This window comes from Psittacula echo, assembly GCF_963264785.1.
Source record: "Psittacula echo genome assembly, chromosome: Z".
In the NCBI taxonomy this organism is placed as follows: domain Eukaryota; kingdom Metazoa; phylum Chordata; class Aves; order Psittaciformes; family Psittacidae; genus Psittacula; species Psittacula echo.
Genome location: NC_137742.1, coordinates 103,274,648 through 103,292,118, shown reverse-complemented (window position 1 = coordinate 103,292,118; position 17,471 = coordinate 103,274,648). Strand labels below are relative to the sequence as shown.

The 17,471-nt window shown below is 39.4% G+C and overlaps 1 protein-coding gene across 2 annotated transcripts in view; it reads left to right on the top strand.

Moving 5' to 3' along the window:
* The window catches only part of ZCCHC14 (zinc finger CCHC-type containing 14), a 55,055-nt gene that overhangs the window by 30,026 nt on the left and 7,558 nt on the right, over positions 1-17,471 (top strand). For both annotated transcript variants that reach the window (XM_080638130.1, XM_080638131.1), the window contains exons 3-11: positions 7,620-7,693; positions 10,406-10,477; positions 10,683-10,792; positions 12,651-12,745; positions 12,839-12,893; positions 13,938-14,211; positions 15,559-15,650; positions 16,582-16,709; positions 17,320-17,460. In XM_080638130.1, the coding sequence (XP_080494256.1) occupies positions 7,620-7,693; positions 10,406-10,477; positions 10,683-10,792; positions 12,651-12,745; positions 12,839-12,893; positions 13,938-14,211; positions 15,559-15,650; positions 16,582-16,709; positions 17,320-17,460 (1,041 nt within the window). The remainder of the gene's footprint in view (positions 1-7,619; positions 7,694-10,405; positions 10,478-10,682; positions 10,793-12,650; positions 12,746-12,838; positions 12,894-13,937; positions 14,212-15,558; positions 15,651-16,581; positions 16,710-17,319; positions 17,461-17,471) is intronic.

Sequence of the window (17,471 nt, the reverse complement as noted above, 5' to 3'; positions counted from 1 at the left end):
ATGTCTAGGTGAATGTGCAGTTTCTTTTCAAGAATGTTTCAATGATTTTTGTATTGCAGTTATCACCACTAAGTTTCAGAGCTATTGTACATGTAGTAGTCTCATCCCTGGAACACAGTCCGTAATTTCCTGGAGGAGCCAGGCTTCATGGATGTCGTGGTTTAAGCCCAGGCCGTAAATCAGAACCACGAAGTCCACTTCCCCCCCCACCTTTCTTCCCTCCGCTTCTGGAGGGACGGGGAGGAGAATCAAAAGAATGCAACTCCCACGGGTTGAGATAAGAACAGTTTAATAACTAAGGTATAACACAAATCACTACTGCTACCACTAATAGTAATAATGATAAAGGAAATAACAAGGAAGAGAATACAACCGCTCACCAACCGGTACCTCACCCCCACCCCGCAGTCATCCAGCCCTTCCAGGAACTCTCAGTTCTACCTCCTGGGCATGACGTGCTGTGGTATGGAATACCTCTTTGTCTAGTTTGGGTCAGGTGTCCTGTCCCTGCTTCCTCCTAGCTTCTCCTCCTCCCTGGCAGAGCATGAGACTCACAAAGTCCTTGGTCAGTCTAAACATCACTGTTATCAGCTCCGTTCCCAGGCCGAAAGTCAAAAACACAGTGCTGCAAAAGTAGAAAAAATGACTGCTACTGCTAAACCAGGACAATGGAGGATTTTGAAGATACCTGATAAAGGAAAATAAGCAAAGACCTCACTGTGCTTTCATACCAAAGTTTTGGGATCACTTCAGTGTCCCAGTTATGCCTCTTCACATGTGTTCTCAATCCATAACCACTGTATTATATAAAAATAGGTTAATATCTTAATAAATTACCCTGCTGTGTCTGGAGAGTTCTGAGAATGAGATGTCATTTCTCTTCACTAATGTAGTAATGAAAGGTCATTATTACATGACAACTCAATGTAGTGAACTGTAGAGAAATTTCTTCATCCTTTCCTAGGTTTGACTTTTTCTAGGTACTAAAATAAGTTCATTTTCAGAAAGAAACACATCCCTACCTGCTTTCCCTTGTTTTTAAGGAAATAGTCTAAAGGTAGTTCTTGATGCGCTTAAGTGGAAGCTTTTTACCCTCTAGTATAGCTGTGGATAGACAAGTTCATAACTGAGTGATATACACTTGTCATTTAAGTTAAATTTACATCATGCTTTTTAATTTTTTGATGCACTTACATTCTAAAAATGTTTTGTTTCCTGTCTTTTCATGTTCTTTTCCTCCCCAGAAGCACGGTTTCTGTAAGTACAAACTATTTCGTAGAAAAGAGCCTCTTTTGTCATTCCATTATTTGGACTCTGACCCATCAGTGTTTTGATGCCGATTGGTATCTCTTAAAAGGACTAGTTTGTGAGTTAATGAGTCATGAAACAATCCAGGGTTGCTTTTGCTGGCTGTTGAATTGAGCCGAGTTCAAGCTGAATGTTTTCAGTGTCATCCTCTTAACATTTAGTGATTCAGAACCTGTTAGGTCAAAGTTTGAAGTGAGGCTCTGGGGACATGCTTCCAGTGAAATCTTCCTCTAAAGGAGTCTTGGGGACAGATCAACAGTGCCAGTCCTTTCTTGGCTTTAATGACAAAACTATTACAAGTTAATTCTTGTAATTACTATTAAATCTCTGATATATAAGGGGGTTTAGTAAATAAACATGAGACTGACCTTATTTGACATCCTGGGATGTACCATTAACATCAGGTTCTGAAAGTTGCTGATTAATACCGGGGTTATGTAGATCTCAGTTCTCTCTTATCTGCTCATTTTATAGACTTTGGTCAACCATTTCCATATGTGCTTTGAAAACCCAGTGTTTGATCTGCAAGTTTTCTTTAGGCTTCCAGTATTCTAGTTAATAAATAATTTATGAGAAGTAGCAGGGTAGGAAATAAAATGTATTTAGTTGATGAGAAAACTTAGCCTTGTGTGTTTGTGGCAGATGAGGTTCAATGTGTTTGCTGGTAAGGAGAGTGGATCTTAGTTTTTTTCCATTCTCCATCTTAGCCTAGATAAAAAGCTTCTAAAGATGAGAAACGTGAAAGCAGGAATCTTTCTGAAAACAGGCAGATAAAAAAACCCAAACATCTTTAGCTCATTCTTGGGAGCAGTTTCTCTGCTTTAATTCAATTCAGTTGATAGCTGTTAAACAAAAGCAGTTGCCAGCAACTTTACTTTCATGTGCTTGTAGCCAAAAATAAGCTTTGAAATTAGCAAATAAACTGTACTTTGTGTTTTTTCCTCCCCTTCCTTTGTCTGTATGTATGGGAATGTAAATAATGGTGGGTTTGAGAGTTCAGTGGGGAGACTTTGTGAAGTTTTGTTTCCAGTTTCGGGCAGTCATTTGGGATTACCTTCTGATGTCTAATGTACAACAGTAATTGAGTAATGCTCCTTTTGAAGTACTTCTTTTAGCAAAACAAGAGGAGTTGGCATATGAAAGCCTTGGCTTTGCATTTTTGGTTACCACTTCCGTGTAAATAAGGATATGGAAAGTATTTTATTAGTTCCCTTTTGTTAAGTAGAACTTTTCAGCAAAAATTCAATGGCTGTATTTGTGTTTGAATGCCTGTTTCTGTGGAGGCAAAACTTCATGAATGAAAATTAATAAATCTTTAAATCCAGAAGCATCAGTTGTGAGTATGTACTTGGCCTCTCGTGTAACACAAACTAAAGGATTTTAGTTAAGATTTTTTTCCTGCTTTACATAAATGCTATGATTTATTTTTACTTTTTTGTCTGGTACCATTGTCTTGAGCTGTACAGGTCCAGCCTAGTGTCTTTACACTCAAATTTTACTACATGAATGCTGGAGAACAGTATTTCCATGCTGCATGCCACAAAAACCATAAACCTACAAGCAGTGATTTAATAAAAAGGAAAATAATGAGCTAGATATGGAGTATAATTACTCTTTCAGACGATGTGCTAAATTCTTCCTGGTAGTTTCAATGTTGTTCAGTTGCTCAGCTCTTGTGATGTGCTCCTGCTCTGTGGTTTTCATCTAGTGTTGTACAGAAGAAGCTCTAGACTCTCACGTATGTTTTCTTTCAGTAAAGAAAATGGCTTAAAAAAAAAAAAAGTGCTGTTTTAAAGCTGTTAATGAAATCAAAGATAACACATACTGGTACAAATTGTACTGATACACACAATAAAACTAGTGAAAGATGAAATGGATCTTTGATTTAATTCTAGAGTTCTTGTGTTAAGGCTGAAATATTGGATATTATGAAAAAAGTGTAGCCTTCAATCAGCACGTGTGATTAACTCAAATTTTTTACTTTTTCAGGAGGAATAGGAAAAATATCTCAGTGTAGATTGAGACTTTGATTTTCCAGTCCTTTTACTGGTTAACAGGGGCCTGATCCACAAGCTGAAAAAAGGGAGTTACAAAAACCCCAGCCTACAATGGGGTATTAAGGTGGCGTCCAGAGATGATGCCTCCTCCGCTCTTGCCCATATCCACTGTGTGTTTTACTCTGACCTGCCAGGAGTGGCTAATCCTAAAGAGTTTGACTCTTTTCACTCTATGTAGCTGCTGACATTTTGGGAGGAGGAAGTCCAAGATCCTGCTCTGTCACAGGGAGTGGCTGGTCAGGGGCTGGTGTCAGGAAAGCCAGAGGGTTGAATATGAGGTCATAAAGAAGAGGGAAGGAGTTGTCTGTGCCTTCGTGAAAAAACTCAACTGATTGATGACAAATGCACTAATACCAGTCAAATGGGTAAAAATCCCAGGCATGAAGAAAACAGAACTGAATAAAATGTCTTTAAACCCACTAAATCTTTTACCTTGATATTTTTGGGCCAGGGGTGTGATTTCTGCCTGTGTTCTGTATTTCGAATGCAAGCTTCCATACTTGATACAGTCCTATGTACAGTTGAAAACTGCGTAAAGAAGGCTTCTCTTTTGTGTGTAAAAGAAAGCAGCAAATAAAGTAATATTAAAAAAAAAAAAAAAGAAAACTCAACTTGGGAAATTTGATTACAGAAAATGTGTGAGTGAATGAAGATGGTTTTGTAGTGTCTGCTGCCCTTTCAAGGTAGACTTCAGCAAACAGCAGAGGCTCAGCTAGTGAAAAATCTGGTTCCTACTAACTGCACATGGGTGCATAGGAAGTGGAACATGCATGTATGTGGATACATTGCAGTACTCTGCCCTTTTCTGAATGATGCTGGAAGGCACTTGTAACCCAAAGGCCTCAGCCTCCTGTGTATTTCTTTACCCCCTTCATATGTCATTTGTGATCTTGTCTGACACTTCCCTGCCTTAATTCCCTAGGTAATTGTGGATGAATCTCCACGATGAAAGTCTTCTGTGCCCCTCTGCCAATGGAGCTTAGCCTAGCAGTGAGGCAGGTGTGCACACTTATACACAGGCGCTTTTCTTGGATCATTTTACAGGAAAGTGCTGGGAGAGGGGAGCAGGCAGTAAGGTATGTCTCTGAGATGTTGTGTTGTGACTGATGTCCTGCCAAGCTGCTCTGGTGGTTCCTGCCCCATGCACAACAGCAAAGCCTGATGCGCAGAGTATAGCTGGACTACTTGGGGATGAGCTCCCATTGGATTAGTTCCAGACTCTAAGCTCAGGTGTAAAGAAGTGCAGATATGCTGTCTCTGGCTATCTCCTGTATTAGAAATAGTGACTTGACTTTTTTTATCCCCTGGGTTGGGAAGCTTGTTTTTTGTTGAATTCAGCATCCCGAAAAGACAAACAGCATTCACGTGTCCTTCATTCCATACAAAGGTTTTCTGGGGATGGAATCATTTATAAAGATACTGGATGGAGTCAGCTTTTTGAGCATTTTCCCATGCTTTTGATAGTAAATACAATTTAAAGAAAATATATTTTTACTCTATTATTAGTTAGCAAATTTAATATCCACTCACTTCTGCTTGGTAGATGGCACCCTTTTCTTCCTGATTATTATTTAATTGATTGCTCTGAATAAAGTTGAGCTTCACAGTACATTTATGAAGCTTATTTTAATAAAACCAACTGCAACATAAATAATACAAAGAGTATCTGAGAAGCTACATAACAAAAACATGCAACTTGACAAATTAAACATGAACTCTGAAGATTTTTTAGATAGATTATATTTTTCATGGTATTAGATAATTGGGAGAAAATTACTGGAGCACTTCCTATAATTAGAAATTATCTAGTCAGTTGTCCCTAGAAGCATATTGCTGCAGCACAATGAACTATATTTCATGCTCTAGGACAGACCTAATCTTACAAGATTAGGTTTAGAATTGCTACAAGGTGCAGAAAGAACTACCCAATGGTTCACTTTGCTAATTGCAGTCATTTTCCAGAGGGTGAATTCACTCAGCAGATTTTATTAACTGGGCAAGTTCAGACCAGAACTTTAGCATGAGGAGGTCATGGAACCATCAGCACAACAAAATCTGTGAGGTCGTTTAAGGTCTGTTATTAGCCCATGTAGTAAAAAAGCAATAGCTTGATTTTTGTATCGATAGGTAATCCTATTTTACCTGAATTACTGTAGATGGATAGGTAAAGAGATGGGGTTTGAATACTGTAGAAATGCCAATGATAAGAACAGTTTCAGTAAAGTGACGCTGGATTTGCTATGGATGACAAGTGGTGAGGAACACTTGTTATATCTTTGTTAGGCTTTGACTTGCAATGTCTTTCTGGCTTTCTTTATCCTCCTCCAAGAACAGATGCTGCAGCAGTTGACACTAGGCTTTCTGTAAGTTCTTTGCTCATCCCTCAGCTGTTTCACCAGCTGCATGGTGATCCCCCTTATCAATATCCACTTCATGAGTTCTTTCTAATTACAATTCTGAAGCACATACAATTCTAACCAATACTCAGTGTATTTTAACTGTGATCACAATTAGGGGTGGCCTGAAATCTCTTAAGTAAGTGTACTGAGATAGATTTTCCTTAAAATAGCAAGAAAACCTCTGTACCATGTGTATGCTAAAATGTTTATGCCACTTATACTGTCTAGATAGCTCGTCAACACCTGGCATGCACATTTATTCCTGTGGCGCTCAGCACATAATGTACCAGCTCAGTAGTACTATAAAATCATTTTGGAAGCAGGTGAGGAATCCACTGAAAACTTTAAGAGGAGCAAATCTCTACAAAAAGCATAATATGCAGGAGAAAGTAGAGAGTAATGAATTAACGTTATTCATAAGCTCAGGGATTTATGTTACTGTAATTGGGAATTACATGGAGAAGGAGCGGTTGAGATGGTCGTAAAAGGAATGTTAATTCTGCATTTTAAAGACGGGCATCTCAACATCTGTAGATCTATTTAAAACTTGCCCGTTCTAAAAATTTCAACTGCAAATAAATGAGAGTGGAAGAGGAGGTCTTTAAAAGAGACAAGAACTGGGCTGGAACACTTTTAAATGAACAGGACACACAAAGAGTTTTTGAATGGCCACAATAAAGACTTCAAGTCATGATTGTTTCGAGGTGGAGGAAAATCAAGCTCACTGTGGGGAGTAGGGAGACGTGAGGCTGATGACACAGGTTGCCTGTTGTAGTGCGGTCGCTATGGCTTTTTGCGTTGCAACTCTTCTGCAACTATGTGATAAACATGAGTTTGAGTCTTACAGGTAATATAGTGTATAAATAGCCTTGAGAATAGGTAAACGTGTTGTAAATGGTGATTCACCAGAAACAAAATGGTAGATCTCTGGGTTTTGTGAGAAGCACTAAGTGAGACACTATATACACAGCATGCGTTCCTTCAGGCACCTCACCTGGAGGAAAAATTCCAGTGACTTTGTTTTAGTATAATTGCTTTTGAATATTTAAGCTATGTACATTAGCTTTTTGTAAGAAGGATTCCTTGTGTGTGTATCCCCATGCGTGCAGTCAAAAGACAGGAGAAATTTGCAAGACAAATAAAAAGTCAGTGAAATAATCTTCATAAAGTTTAGCATGGTGGAATTTCTGTGTGTGCGGGGAAGTGAGAGTCTCCAAGAATTTAGTATATCGAATATCTGATGCTTAAGTCCGTGTCTTTGACGGCTGTGTACCAGATGTAGAGATGGAAGCAGTGACCTGTGCTGTTACTCAACCCTTTCCACAGTAAGATCCTGTTTTTACTTACAACTTACTCGAATTGCAGTAATTGAAGCTGAAATTTTCCATGAAACTGCGGTCGAGGAGTTGTCATGATGTCAGTGCAGCAATAAACCCACGCTAAACTCCCTGCAAAATCAGCCTCTGAAAACATGGAGGCTTTTGCCTGTCTTCGTTTCTCTGTGTGCCAGATTTCCCTCAGAGGGATGGTCTTTGCTGCTTGATGTTATTAGGATAAGTCCATGCAGTTTGTGTAGCACACTGTTACTATATAGATGAATGGTATGATAACACCATGATGAACTTTGCATTTGGTGTATTGTTGGGTATTTGTTAAGACAAAGCCTTGCTAAGGCTGGAGTTGAAAGCATCATGCAGCAGTGGTATCAACCTTCCTACCTGAGCTGTGCACCCAAAGCACTACTATGAGTATGAGGTGCTCTCAGAGCAAGTCCTGGCACTATCAGAGAGTCATCACTTTTGCATGCGTTTATGAATATCCGCCTCATTCTTCTTATCTCTTTGTTTTTTCATAGTGAGTGTTGAAAAAGTGGAATTAAAGGGACTGGCACACAAGAAGAATGAAAGAAATGTTGAATATTCCTTTGAGGTAAGGTTGGTTTTCTACTATGAAAGAAAGGAGGATAATAATACTTAAGGAGGAGTTGAAGAAATCCTCAAACCTCATAGCTAGATCACAGAAACTGGTCTAGTGGAGCTACTTTGAGATAAATGGTAGTCTTATTTTTTAATCAGTGATTTGGAAGTAGTCATAAATGGCTTGTTATGAACATAAGTGGGTGATGCAGAGATTGTCTGGTAAGTGGAACACAGGCAAAATAGATGCATTCACTCTAATGCAGCAAGTTACGGCTAAGTATATATTTAGGGGGAAATATCACGCCACACTTACAGAACAGTTACCCTTGTGCTGAATGCAGAAGCTAGAAAGAATTTAAGTCTTAATCTGGACAAATGAGAATGTAGACTCTTCGGGCACTGCTGCACTTACTGGAGAACAGGTAGGATGGTCATTTATCTTTGCATTCAGCACAGAGGGGAGTGTGAGACTGTGCTGTATCCTTCTGCCATTACTGATTGTAAAAAGAGTGTTGAGAAGGACAGAAAATAGCCCTGGAAATTATTCAAAGCTTGAGGAAAATGCCATGTAGTGAGAGACTTAAAAGAACTTGACTGAAAGATGATTTTCAGTATCCTATTAAAAGCGTTTTCAAAGGGAAGAAAATGTTACTCTGTAAAGGTGGTGTTAATCTAGCAGAAAAAGGCATAACAGGAACTGAGGTCTGAAAATAGAAGCCAGACTAATTCAAACTGGAAGTGAGAATAGTTTCTTAGGAATGAGGGTGGTTAGCCACAAGCTGCTGGGAGAAGTGGCTTCCCCTTCTATTCACGCAGCTTTTGGAGGTCCTGTCATTGCTCACAGTTTCTGTGGAGGGATGACTTCATTGTGTGAAGCCTCGTGTTAATGGCAGAATGGCAAACTGCTTTTCTTCCATCTAGTTGGAGCGATGTATTCCAAAATTCAGAATGCAAAGCCCAGAAAATGTCTTTGGTTTGCTTAATGAGGCAGCGGAGCCAAACGGTGAGGAAAGGAGAACCCGAAAGAAAACAGACAGCAGAATTTCAATCCTCTGCAATTTCATCAAAAAGAAAAAGTTACTCTTTAAAACTGCCACCCAAGATCAGTTCAGCATCTGCTTGTGATGCTGACAGCATTAACCTCTGCGTGGCTTGATATTGTTCTGCGTTTTCCAAATCCCATGATTGTTCCAAACATCAATATCAGAAGGGAGTTTTTCAAGGGATTTTAAAAATCGCTATGAAAGATGTAGTTACATGTTAGTGTTTTGTGAAACATCGTTTTCTATTGTGAATTTTTCTGTAAATACCAGAAATCACTTTTACCAGTATTTCACTTGACAGCTTATAGCTGAAGGAATAGGATGTAATTTAGTTGAGCTAATAAATTGCTGTTTGCTCGGTTAGAAACCCAACTATTAAATGTTTTGTTTAGCAGCTTGGGAATAGAAGGTCAATAGAGTAGTTTAGTGTTTTCAGCATCGCTTTGTAATGTTACTGTTCTCTGCATTTATGATTCATATTTTTGTTTTATAAGTATTAAAAATTATAACCAGTTGGCAAAATGGAAGTCATAACAAATACTGGGTTATTACAAAACTAGAAAGAAAAAGTTCTAGATTTTTCTGAAATTTCTCATGAATTCTAAAAAAAATACTTGTTTATCATGAACGTTAAGAAGAACCCAACAAAAACCCCCACAGGCTTTGTAAAATCAGAAACTGCTTAAGTTCTCTTTGTCTTTTCTTTTTCATTATTTTTTTGTGTAATAGCTCTTCAGAGAGGAAATTCCTCCATTATGTAATGTATTTTGAAATACTCTCCTCTCACCAGTCTTTTTGGCAGCATTCTGATGGCTGGAAAAACTTTGTGCATGTTTTCAGTTGTCATTGAAACTAGTGTCATGTGAGAAGATGGTCGCCTGATTCTTAATGCATAAATCCAGCTTCCTCCCCTATAGAACTGCTGAAGCTCCATATGCTTCCCAGACACCATGAACAGATACCTGAAGTCTGAAGGCATTTACCATTTGCTGGTCTCATGCTGATGTCCTTTGTGCCAAGAAATCCTGGCTTTGGCTCACTTAAAGTAATCATCTACCGTGCAATAAAGCGTCTGTATCTAAGAATGTAGTGACTTAATGCATATGGGAAGAGAGACTGAACCCTTTCCTTCTTCTAGGGCATATACAAGATGGTGTCTAAAGAGTGTAGCTAGAGCAGGAACTTCAGGTTTCCTTTCTAAGGCTTGGCCTTTCTTTGCAGTGCAGTGATTTGCTGCCATATTCAACTTCACATGGCATATGGAGTTGATTAATCATAAATAGGCACTGTTGTGCTGTGGCAAGTTGTTCCTATTGAACATCAGATTCTACAAACCAGCTGTTTTCTTTAACAGTAATGAGAGAAAAAGATTTCCATTACTTAGTAGTCTGTTGCTTAACACTGGACGTCTGCAGCATGCAATGGCTGTGTAAACTATGAAGTGCTTTTTTAAGCATTCAGAATAGCTGTTAAGTATAATAACAGCAAGAACCAGGCAGCAAGGGAGGACTGAGTAATAGTTACTTGTGCACAAAAGAGAGATTTTCCTTATTGCTGTCACACATTACAAACTCTCTTGCAGTCTGAGGGTGACATTTCATAACCATAATTGATCTTTTGGAACCAAACTTAAGTCCCTACCCATTAGTTACTAAACTGAATACTTTTTACTTCCTAAGGTCCTGTGGTCTGATTCTTCAGTGACGTTGGTAACCAAATCTTCCTCTGAAGTGACTGATTTTATCTCAAAGGTAAAGGCGATATCAAAAACACTTTGAACACAGGAAGATGTTTTATCCCTCTGTGTAGTTTTGTCAAATGACATTTTGTAGATATGCTGAGATAATACAGATTGAATTTCATAAAATGTTTGACTTATAAATTGCCGTACATTGACTCTCGTATGAGTAACAAGTCTTCTTTTCCCTTATTATTTGTAATATCCTCCACATTTAGCTGTCTCAGCTGTATCCCGAAGAAAACTTGGAGAAATTCATTCCTTGCCTAGCTGGTCCAGATTCATTTTACCTAGAACGGAACCACATGGACCTGGAATCGGACCTTAGGTATGCTGGGATTTCTGTTGTTGTGGGTTTTTTTCCTTAACACTTGGCTTTTTTCACCAACTGGAAGAAAAAACCCCAGGAAATAGAAATAACATATTCCTACTCTAAATTACTTTCAAGAAATTAGAGGCTCATCCTGAGCAGTATTTCTTGATGTTCTACTAATTCCAGCATGGAAGAATTTTCTAGGAATTCTTTCTTCAGAAATACAGATGGTAATAATATTCAGTATTAAGCTTCCTGGAGAACTGACATTTCCTAATTCCTTATTCAAAACAAATAGAGGATCATGGGCTTTGCAGAAGCTTGGTTTGGGCTCAAAAAATAGCCGGAAAACTCAGGAAAAATACAGCTGCCTGAATAGTCCTCCTTCCGTATTCAGGGGTGGGTTGTGGGCATTTTCTTTTTTACCCTTACCCCTTTAGAGAGTTTTTGTATTGTCTCAGTTCTAGGTTGTCATGGTATTTATTTTACTTTAAGTTTTAAAAGGTAGGTATGTGTATATATATATGTATGTATATATAATAGCCATTAGGTTTGTGGAAGCCATTAGCAGCTAAGATGTTTTTAAAGCCTTAGATAGTACCTTCTCACATTATCACAAATCACCTGGCCATTATCTAATCTGAACCACCATTTAAAAAATCATCATCTGTGGCAGGTCACATCAGTTCTGTCTTTCTAAATACCACGATAGTTTTGCTAGGAAGATGTGAAGGACTTAAATTATTGTCAGCTACTACTGTCTTTATGCAAAGGATTAAATGGCATTTTAAAATACTAATTAACTTTTGTTAGAGCTTTTGCTAAACACCTATTTTCCCTAAGTCCAGGCTGGCAGAGCCACCATGGATATTGATTTTCCATAGTCAGAGCCAGCAGGTACATGCCTAGATTATTTTTAATGGCAAACAGCATTAATGTTTCATACAGTCCCTTCTGTGCTTTGAGGATCACAGACCATTGACAGGACTTAGGGAGGGTAAGGGAGAATGCATGCTGCTGCTGTTCAGCCTGTAACAGTCTCTGCAAATCTAGGTTAATGGAGCAGCAATCTGTGTTCACAGAGCAATGATTGCATCTCTGGAGCAGAGAAAGAAGCTGTTCTGTTTAATGCTGCATGGGTGAAATATTCAGAAATTTAACTGTGATTTTTCAAGGTGGAAAGCGCGTTTGTGTGCATGTGTACAGTTGAGTTATTTTTTACTCAAAGACACTTAAAAATTGTAGATACAGTCAAAATGGTCTTTTTAAAACCATTTTCTGTAGGTTTTTGACATCTGTAGATTTGGCAAAAGTTTTTGCATGACCATGAGAAGTTTATACATGTTGATGGAACACACTTTTTATACATTATAAAGTTTTAGGAGATTTTCCCTCAAAAGAGGCACGGCAATCCCAAAGCAAATGTGACATAAGTTTTACAGCCTTTTTCCCTACACTGCCAGACTCTGCATCTGCTGTTTATCTCCAAGAGGAGAAAATGAAATAACAGATACGTCTATATTTTATGGTCTTCAGATTCGTGAATTTGAAAGGAAATTTTCAGGTTTATATTTGAACATTTTCTGCCTTACACGCATTCAGTGTTCCTAAATGAAGCATCTTTACCGAAACACTGAAGAGAGTGAAAGCAACACAGTGGTAACGTGTTCAAGTAGTATTCAGTGTAAGAACATCCATGCTTTGATTCAGTATTTCATGGTGTTATTAATTTGAAAGGTCTTTTATGTTTTAGTTTTAAAATTTCCAATTCAGTTTCAAAACGTCATTTACAGTCTGTAATCGTGACTATATAGGCAGCTCCAGATCAAACATAACAGAATGGGGGGGGTGTTTGCTTTTGATGAACATGCAGGTATCTGGCACCGTTACCTCCGCATGTGGTGAAAAACGACCACGTTAGGAAGTTCTTCAGCACTTCATCTCCTTCACAGCAACTTCAGAGTTCGAGTAAGTTTAAATAAAGCTTGAAAACAAAGTTTTTTGTACAGACGCAAATGTCATAAACAGATGCCACTTGTAACTTCTGTTCCCTGTTTCTAGATCCTGGCAACCCCTCCCTTTATAAAGTAGGAACCACGCTGGGAACATCTGGAAGGTGAAACATTTATGATGTTTACGTTTGTTCTGGTTAGCTGCAAAACCCCGTCACATCAGGAACTATCTGTCCTTGGAAGTTATGAAATCAGCAGTGGCTGTCTTGCCCTAAGAAATTTGTATGTTCAGGGAAGAATTTGGGGAAACCTTTTGACCAGCGTTACATGGGAGATAAGATCAGAAGATTGCAGTGATCCTGCTGGATGGCAGTAAAACCTGCTCTAAGCAGCCTTTCTCTAAAGGTTTACAGCTGTAGCTGCCAGTTGGCATCAACACTTCAATGCTGAGCTGTGGTGATGGATGATTTCTTTGTGATCCGCTGCTTACTGCAGAAGTGGTAATGGTCTCAATTACATACTTAGAAGGAATTGTTTTGTATCTGAATCGTAGGTGTGTCATCCCTAGTACAGGTCTTTGTGGTCAAATGGAGACTAGAGCATCTCTGAAAGGGTTTTTTCTCTACAGCATGTTTGAATGTTTCCTCGTACAGCAGGGGTTTTCATTTCAGAGGGAAGAGGAGACCTCTTCCAGGGGAGGCAGAAATCAGCCTTGGGAGGAAAGAAATTACCTTGCCTTTTGTTAGGATTTAACAAACTCAGAACTCATTCTCTGAAGAGGCAATTTTCATTTTCTTCTGCAAAAACAGGACCCTCCAAGGAGCCAATATTGTGGGTTATTTTGCCACTTCCACATGTAAAAATTTCCACAGGATTATATTTGGGCTTCTTTTTAATAATGCAAAGAATTACAATAAACTATGGTCATTCTCTCTAAACTTCTTTTAAACACAGAGGTAGTAGACCGTACATTATCTGTGATTATAGAAGGAAACCTCTGCTTAAGCTGAAGGTAACACTGTTTGCCCTAAGCTGCACTGTTTTTATTGTGGTATTGAACAGCAGAGATACAAAATCTCCCAAGTTGAATCCAACAGTTCAGAATTTCCTAGAAATCCTGGAAGTGGTAGATTTGCATGGCCATAGTAGCTGAACCATGGGTGAGACAAATTCAGTGTGCTAAACTGAACTGTATTACTCTTTTGCAGACCTATATGTGGAGTGGCTGGCATTCAGTCTTCTCAGAATCACGTTCAACACTCGGCTGCTGCTCCCGTTGCACTACCCCACTGTTCCCATGCAGGAGGTACTGGCTCATCGCTGGCCTATCGCACCCAGATGGACACCTCTTCTTCACCCATGTTAATGTCTTCCAGTCCACAAACTCCTCAGACACAGGAGCAAAACGGGATCTTAGACTGGCTCAGGAAACTGCGGTTGCACAAATACTATCCTGTCTTCAAACAGCTCACAATGGAGAAGGTAGGGCAGTGGATTAAGAGAAGGGAGTTAGCTTTTAAATCATACTCATGTTCTCTAGTGCAGAGAGAGGGGCTGCAAACATCTGCATTGACAATTGCAGAAGTTATTGGCAAGTGTTGTGAATGTTTTGCTCTCTTGAAGCAATAATACTGTGATGAGAACGTTTTTGTTTGGCTCTGTGTTGTGTCCGGGGCCTGAGCTGTTCCACAGCTGCCTCCTGCTTCAGAATTCTTCACTGAATGCTTGAAGATCCATCTTGCATGTAGCCTCAGGAGCTCTGCATTGGCTCCTTATTCATCCCTTTGATGTGCAGCACATAACTAAAATTTGTAGGGGCTTTTTGTATTATTATTTCTGCTTCTTGGTGGATTTTTCTCCAAAATATATTTGGTTATCCTGATTTTAGAGAATAGATTCAGAGACTTCTGAAATGAACATCAGTGTGCATGTACCTGTAAGTGAACGTGAGGTTTTTGTTTTCTGGAGAAATTCGTGTGGGAAAGCAACCACTTCTATATTTGCACAATAAGAGTCACAAATGACACTTCTGTGTGCTGGGTTTTATCTAAATGGAATACCTTTGCAGCATTTACCCAGCTCCATCTATGAAATTCATGGGATCTTTCTGTTTTTTAGCCTTGAACGCCCTCCAGTGGAGCAACTGCTTAGGTCCAGGTCCAGATTGGAGTGGCTTTATGCTGGTTGTAGAATGTTGGATGGATTTAACTCTAATCTGTTACCAGAGTCTTCTGATTCGATTTTCTTCATTATGTGAGGGAAATATATAGTGTTTGTTCTCTAGTGCATATTCTAGTGTGTTTTAAATAAGCATGTGTTATTATGCATACTCTGCTGGCTTTGATTTTCATTACATTATAAATGTATATATTACAGTTTCATATTCTATGTCTGTATGATAAGATTTAATTTTTGAGTATATTTTCTAATTAAATTGGTGAGATGACTGCATATTGATTTTTGTGTTAAACAACACAACTAGGAAAACTAGAGTGGGTTTTTTTTCAGAGAATCAGATCCTTAAACCCATTTATAGCACAAAATTCTATTTTAATATGTACACAAATTACTCCATCTTTATTGTGAGTAGTTAATATAAGCACACACCTAATTAAATTTAATCTACAGATGTTCTTTCTTTTGTGCTGGTTTCTCACACTTTCTGTCTACACTGATTCTATAACCAAAAACTAGAGCAGAGAGTTTCTTTGAATTAACATATGTTAAAAAATGGCTTTAAAGTTGCCTTTCAGAGTTGATCTCTATTGAAACTGTAAATAAGAGCATTCCAGGCTGTAAAACTAAGCACGCATTGTGTTTCTTTACAAGTTTCTGAGCCTTACTGAGGAAGATCTGAATAAGTTTGAATCCCTCACCATGGGAGCAAAGAAGAAGCTCAAGACCCAGCTGGAGTTGGAGAAGTAAGTGTGTGTGTGCAGGAACTGTCTTTTTGAGGCCATAAAATATTTAACGCAAGTTTTATGATGGCCTTTGCTTTCTAGAGCATATACCTACCAGGATTCCCAGCTGTCAGTATGGGTAATGCTTATCTCCCTTCCTCTGAAGATGTGTTGGTTACTGTGAAAAGCTCTTACCAGATGATAGCTATTACTTTCTGGTTCACTGTAGCCTGTTCATGGTTGTGGTAGGCATAACTGAATGGAAAGAGTTTGTGAACTCTGTTTTAAAAGGATACAACAACCCCATCATATAATAAATACCTGTTGTCACCTCGTCTCAGGAAGGTCGCACCTTCACGATCTTAATATTGCCAGACATAACATTTCCAGTGCTGTGTGCAGTATTAATAGCCCTTTGGGGAAACTGATGTAACAGACTGTCCTATTTTTTGCATCTCCTCTTAGAGGGAAATGTTTAGTCTGAAGCTTCTGCGATTACTTTAAAAGTAATTAAAAATCCAAATCTGTGCCCATTTATCAAAGCTCCTTGACAGCACTTTTCATCAGTCTTAGTTTTTTCCAGATTGTGTTTACAAAATGAAAACTTGGAGCTGCATTTGTCTTCTCTTTGGTTTTTGTGTGCATGGCTATGCTTGGGATGTGCTTACATCATGGATGGTAGGATTTAGTCACTGTTGGGCGATATTTTACCCTGTACAAATAAGAGCATTAGTTTTGTAACCAGACAGCGCACAGTCCAAATGTAACTGCTGGCAAGAAGCTATGGTCACAATTGATGTGATTTCCAAACGTTTCCAGTTGAAATTAGCATAGCATTTAGTGGATTATTCAGTGGGCTCTGTCTGCTTCAGTTTCATTCAGAAATTGATTTATCTGTCGTTGTGTGTTAGTCATTTTCTGTTTCCTCATATGTTTCTCCATCACCCCATAGAGAAAAGTCAGAGAAACGGTGCCTGAACCCCTCAACACCTTCTTCAGTTACCGGCAGCGGTGTGGCAAGGGTTCCCCCTACTACACATGTAGGGCCAATCCAGAGTATTCGTGGCAACCATGCTGCAGGTAAGAAAGAGGAGCCAAGGACACTGCTCTGCTCTGGGGGCTGAATGTGACCTTGCACAAGAGCAAGCTCATTCTTACAGTGCTTTTTCACCAACCCTTCATAAGCTTCATCTTCCAAAATGTCATTGGCTTAATGGGAAGCAATCAAAAAGTCTGATTCTTTATTGTAAGGGTGCTGAGGCGCTGGCCCAGGGTGCCCAGAGAAGCTGTGGCTGCCCCATCCCTGGCAGTGTTCAAGGCCAGGTTGGACACAGGGGCTTGGAGCAAGCTGCTCCAGTGGAAGGTGTCCCTGCCTGTGGCAGGGGTTGGAGCTGGATGAGCTTTGAGGACCCTTCCATCCCAAACCAGTCTGGGGTTCTATGATTTCTGTGTATGTGTAGTGCAATAAAAAGTGGTTTCCTCCTCGCGGCTTCCATGTGAATGGCTGGCTGCACTGGTCAGCAACTGTTACAGCTCCAGACTCCTGCTCCTTAGCCAATGTGTGTCTGTAAACCTTGAGCACCACTGTATGTTAGATGGTGTCATGAAACAGTTGTAATTAAGTCCTGCCAAGTAGGTGTTACCACTCGTGTCTGCACTACCTGATGGCTTGTACACCCTTTATCTGCAGAGCTGCGAGTGGATGTGGATCAGCCAGCTCACCCATTGCCCCGTGAGGGCAGCTCATCCGAGTATTCCAGCTCTTCTTCCAGCCCCATGGGGATCCAGACAAGGGAAGAGAGCTCGGACAGCGCCGAGGAGAACGACAGACGTAAGCAGAAC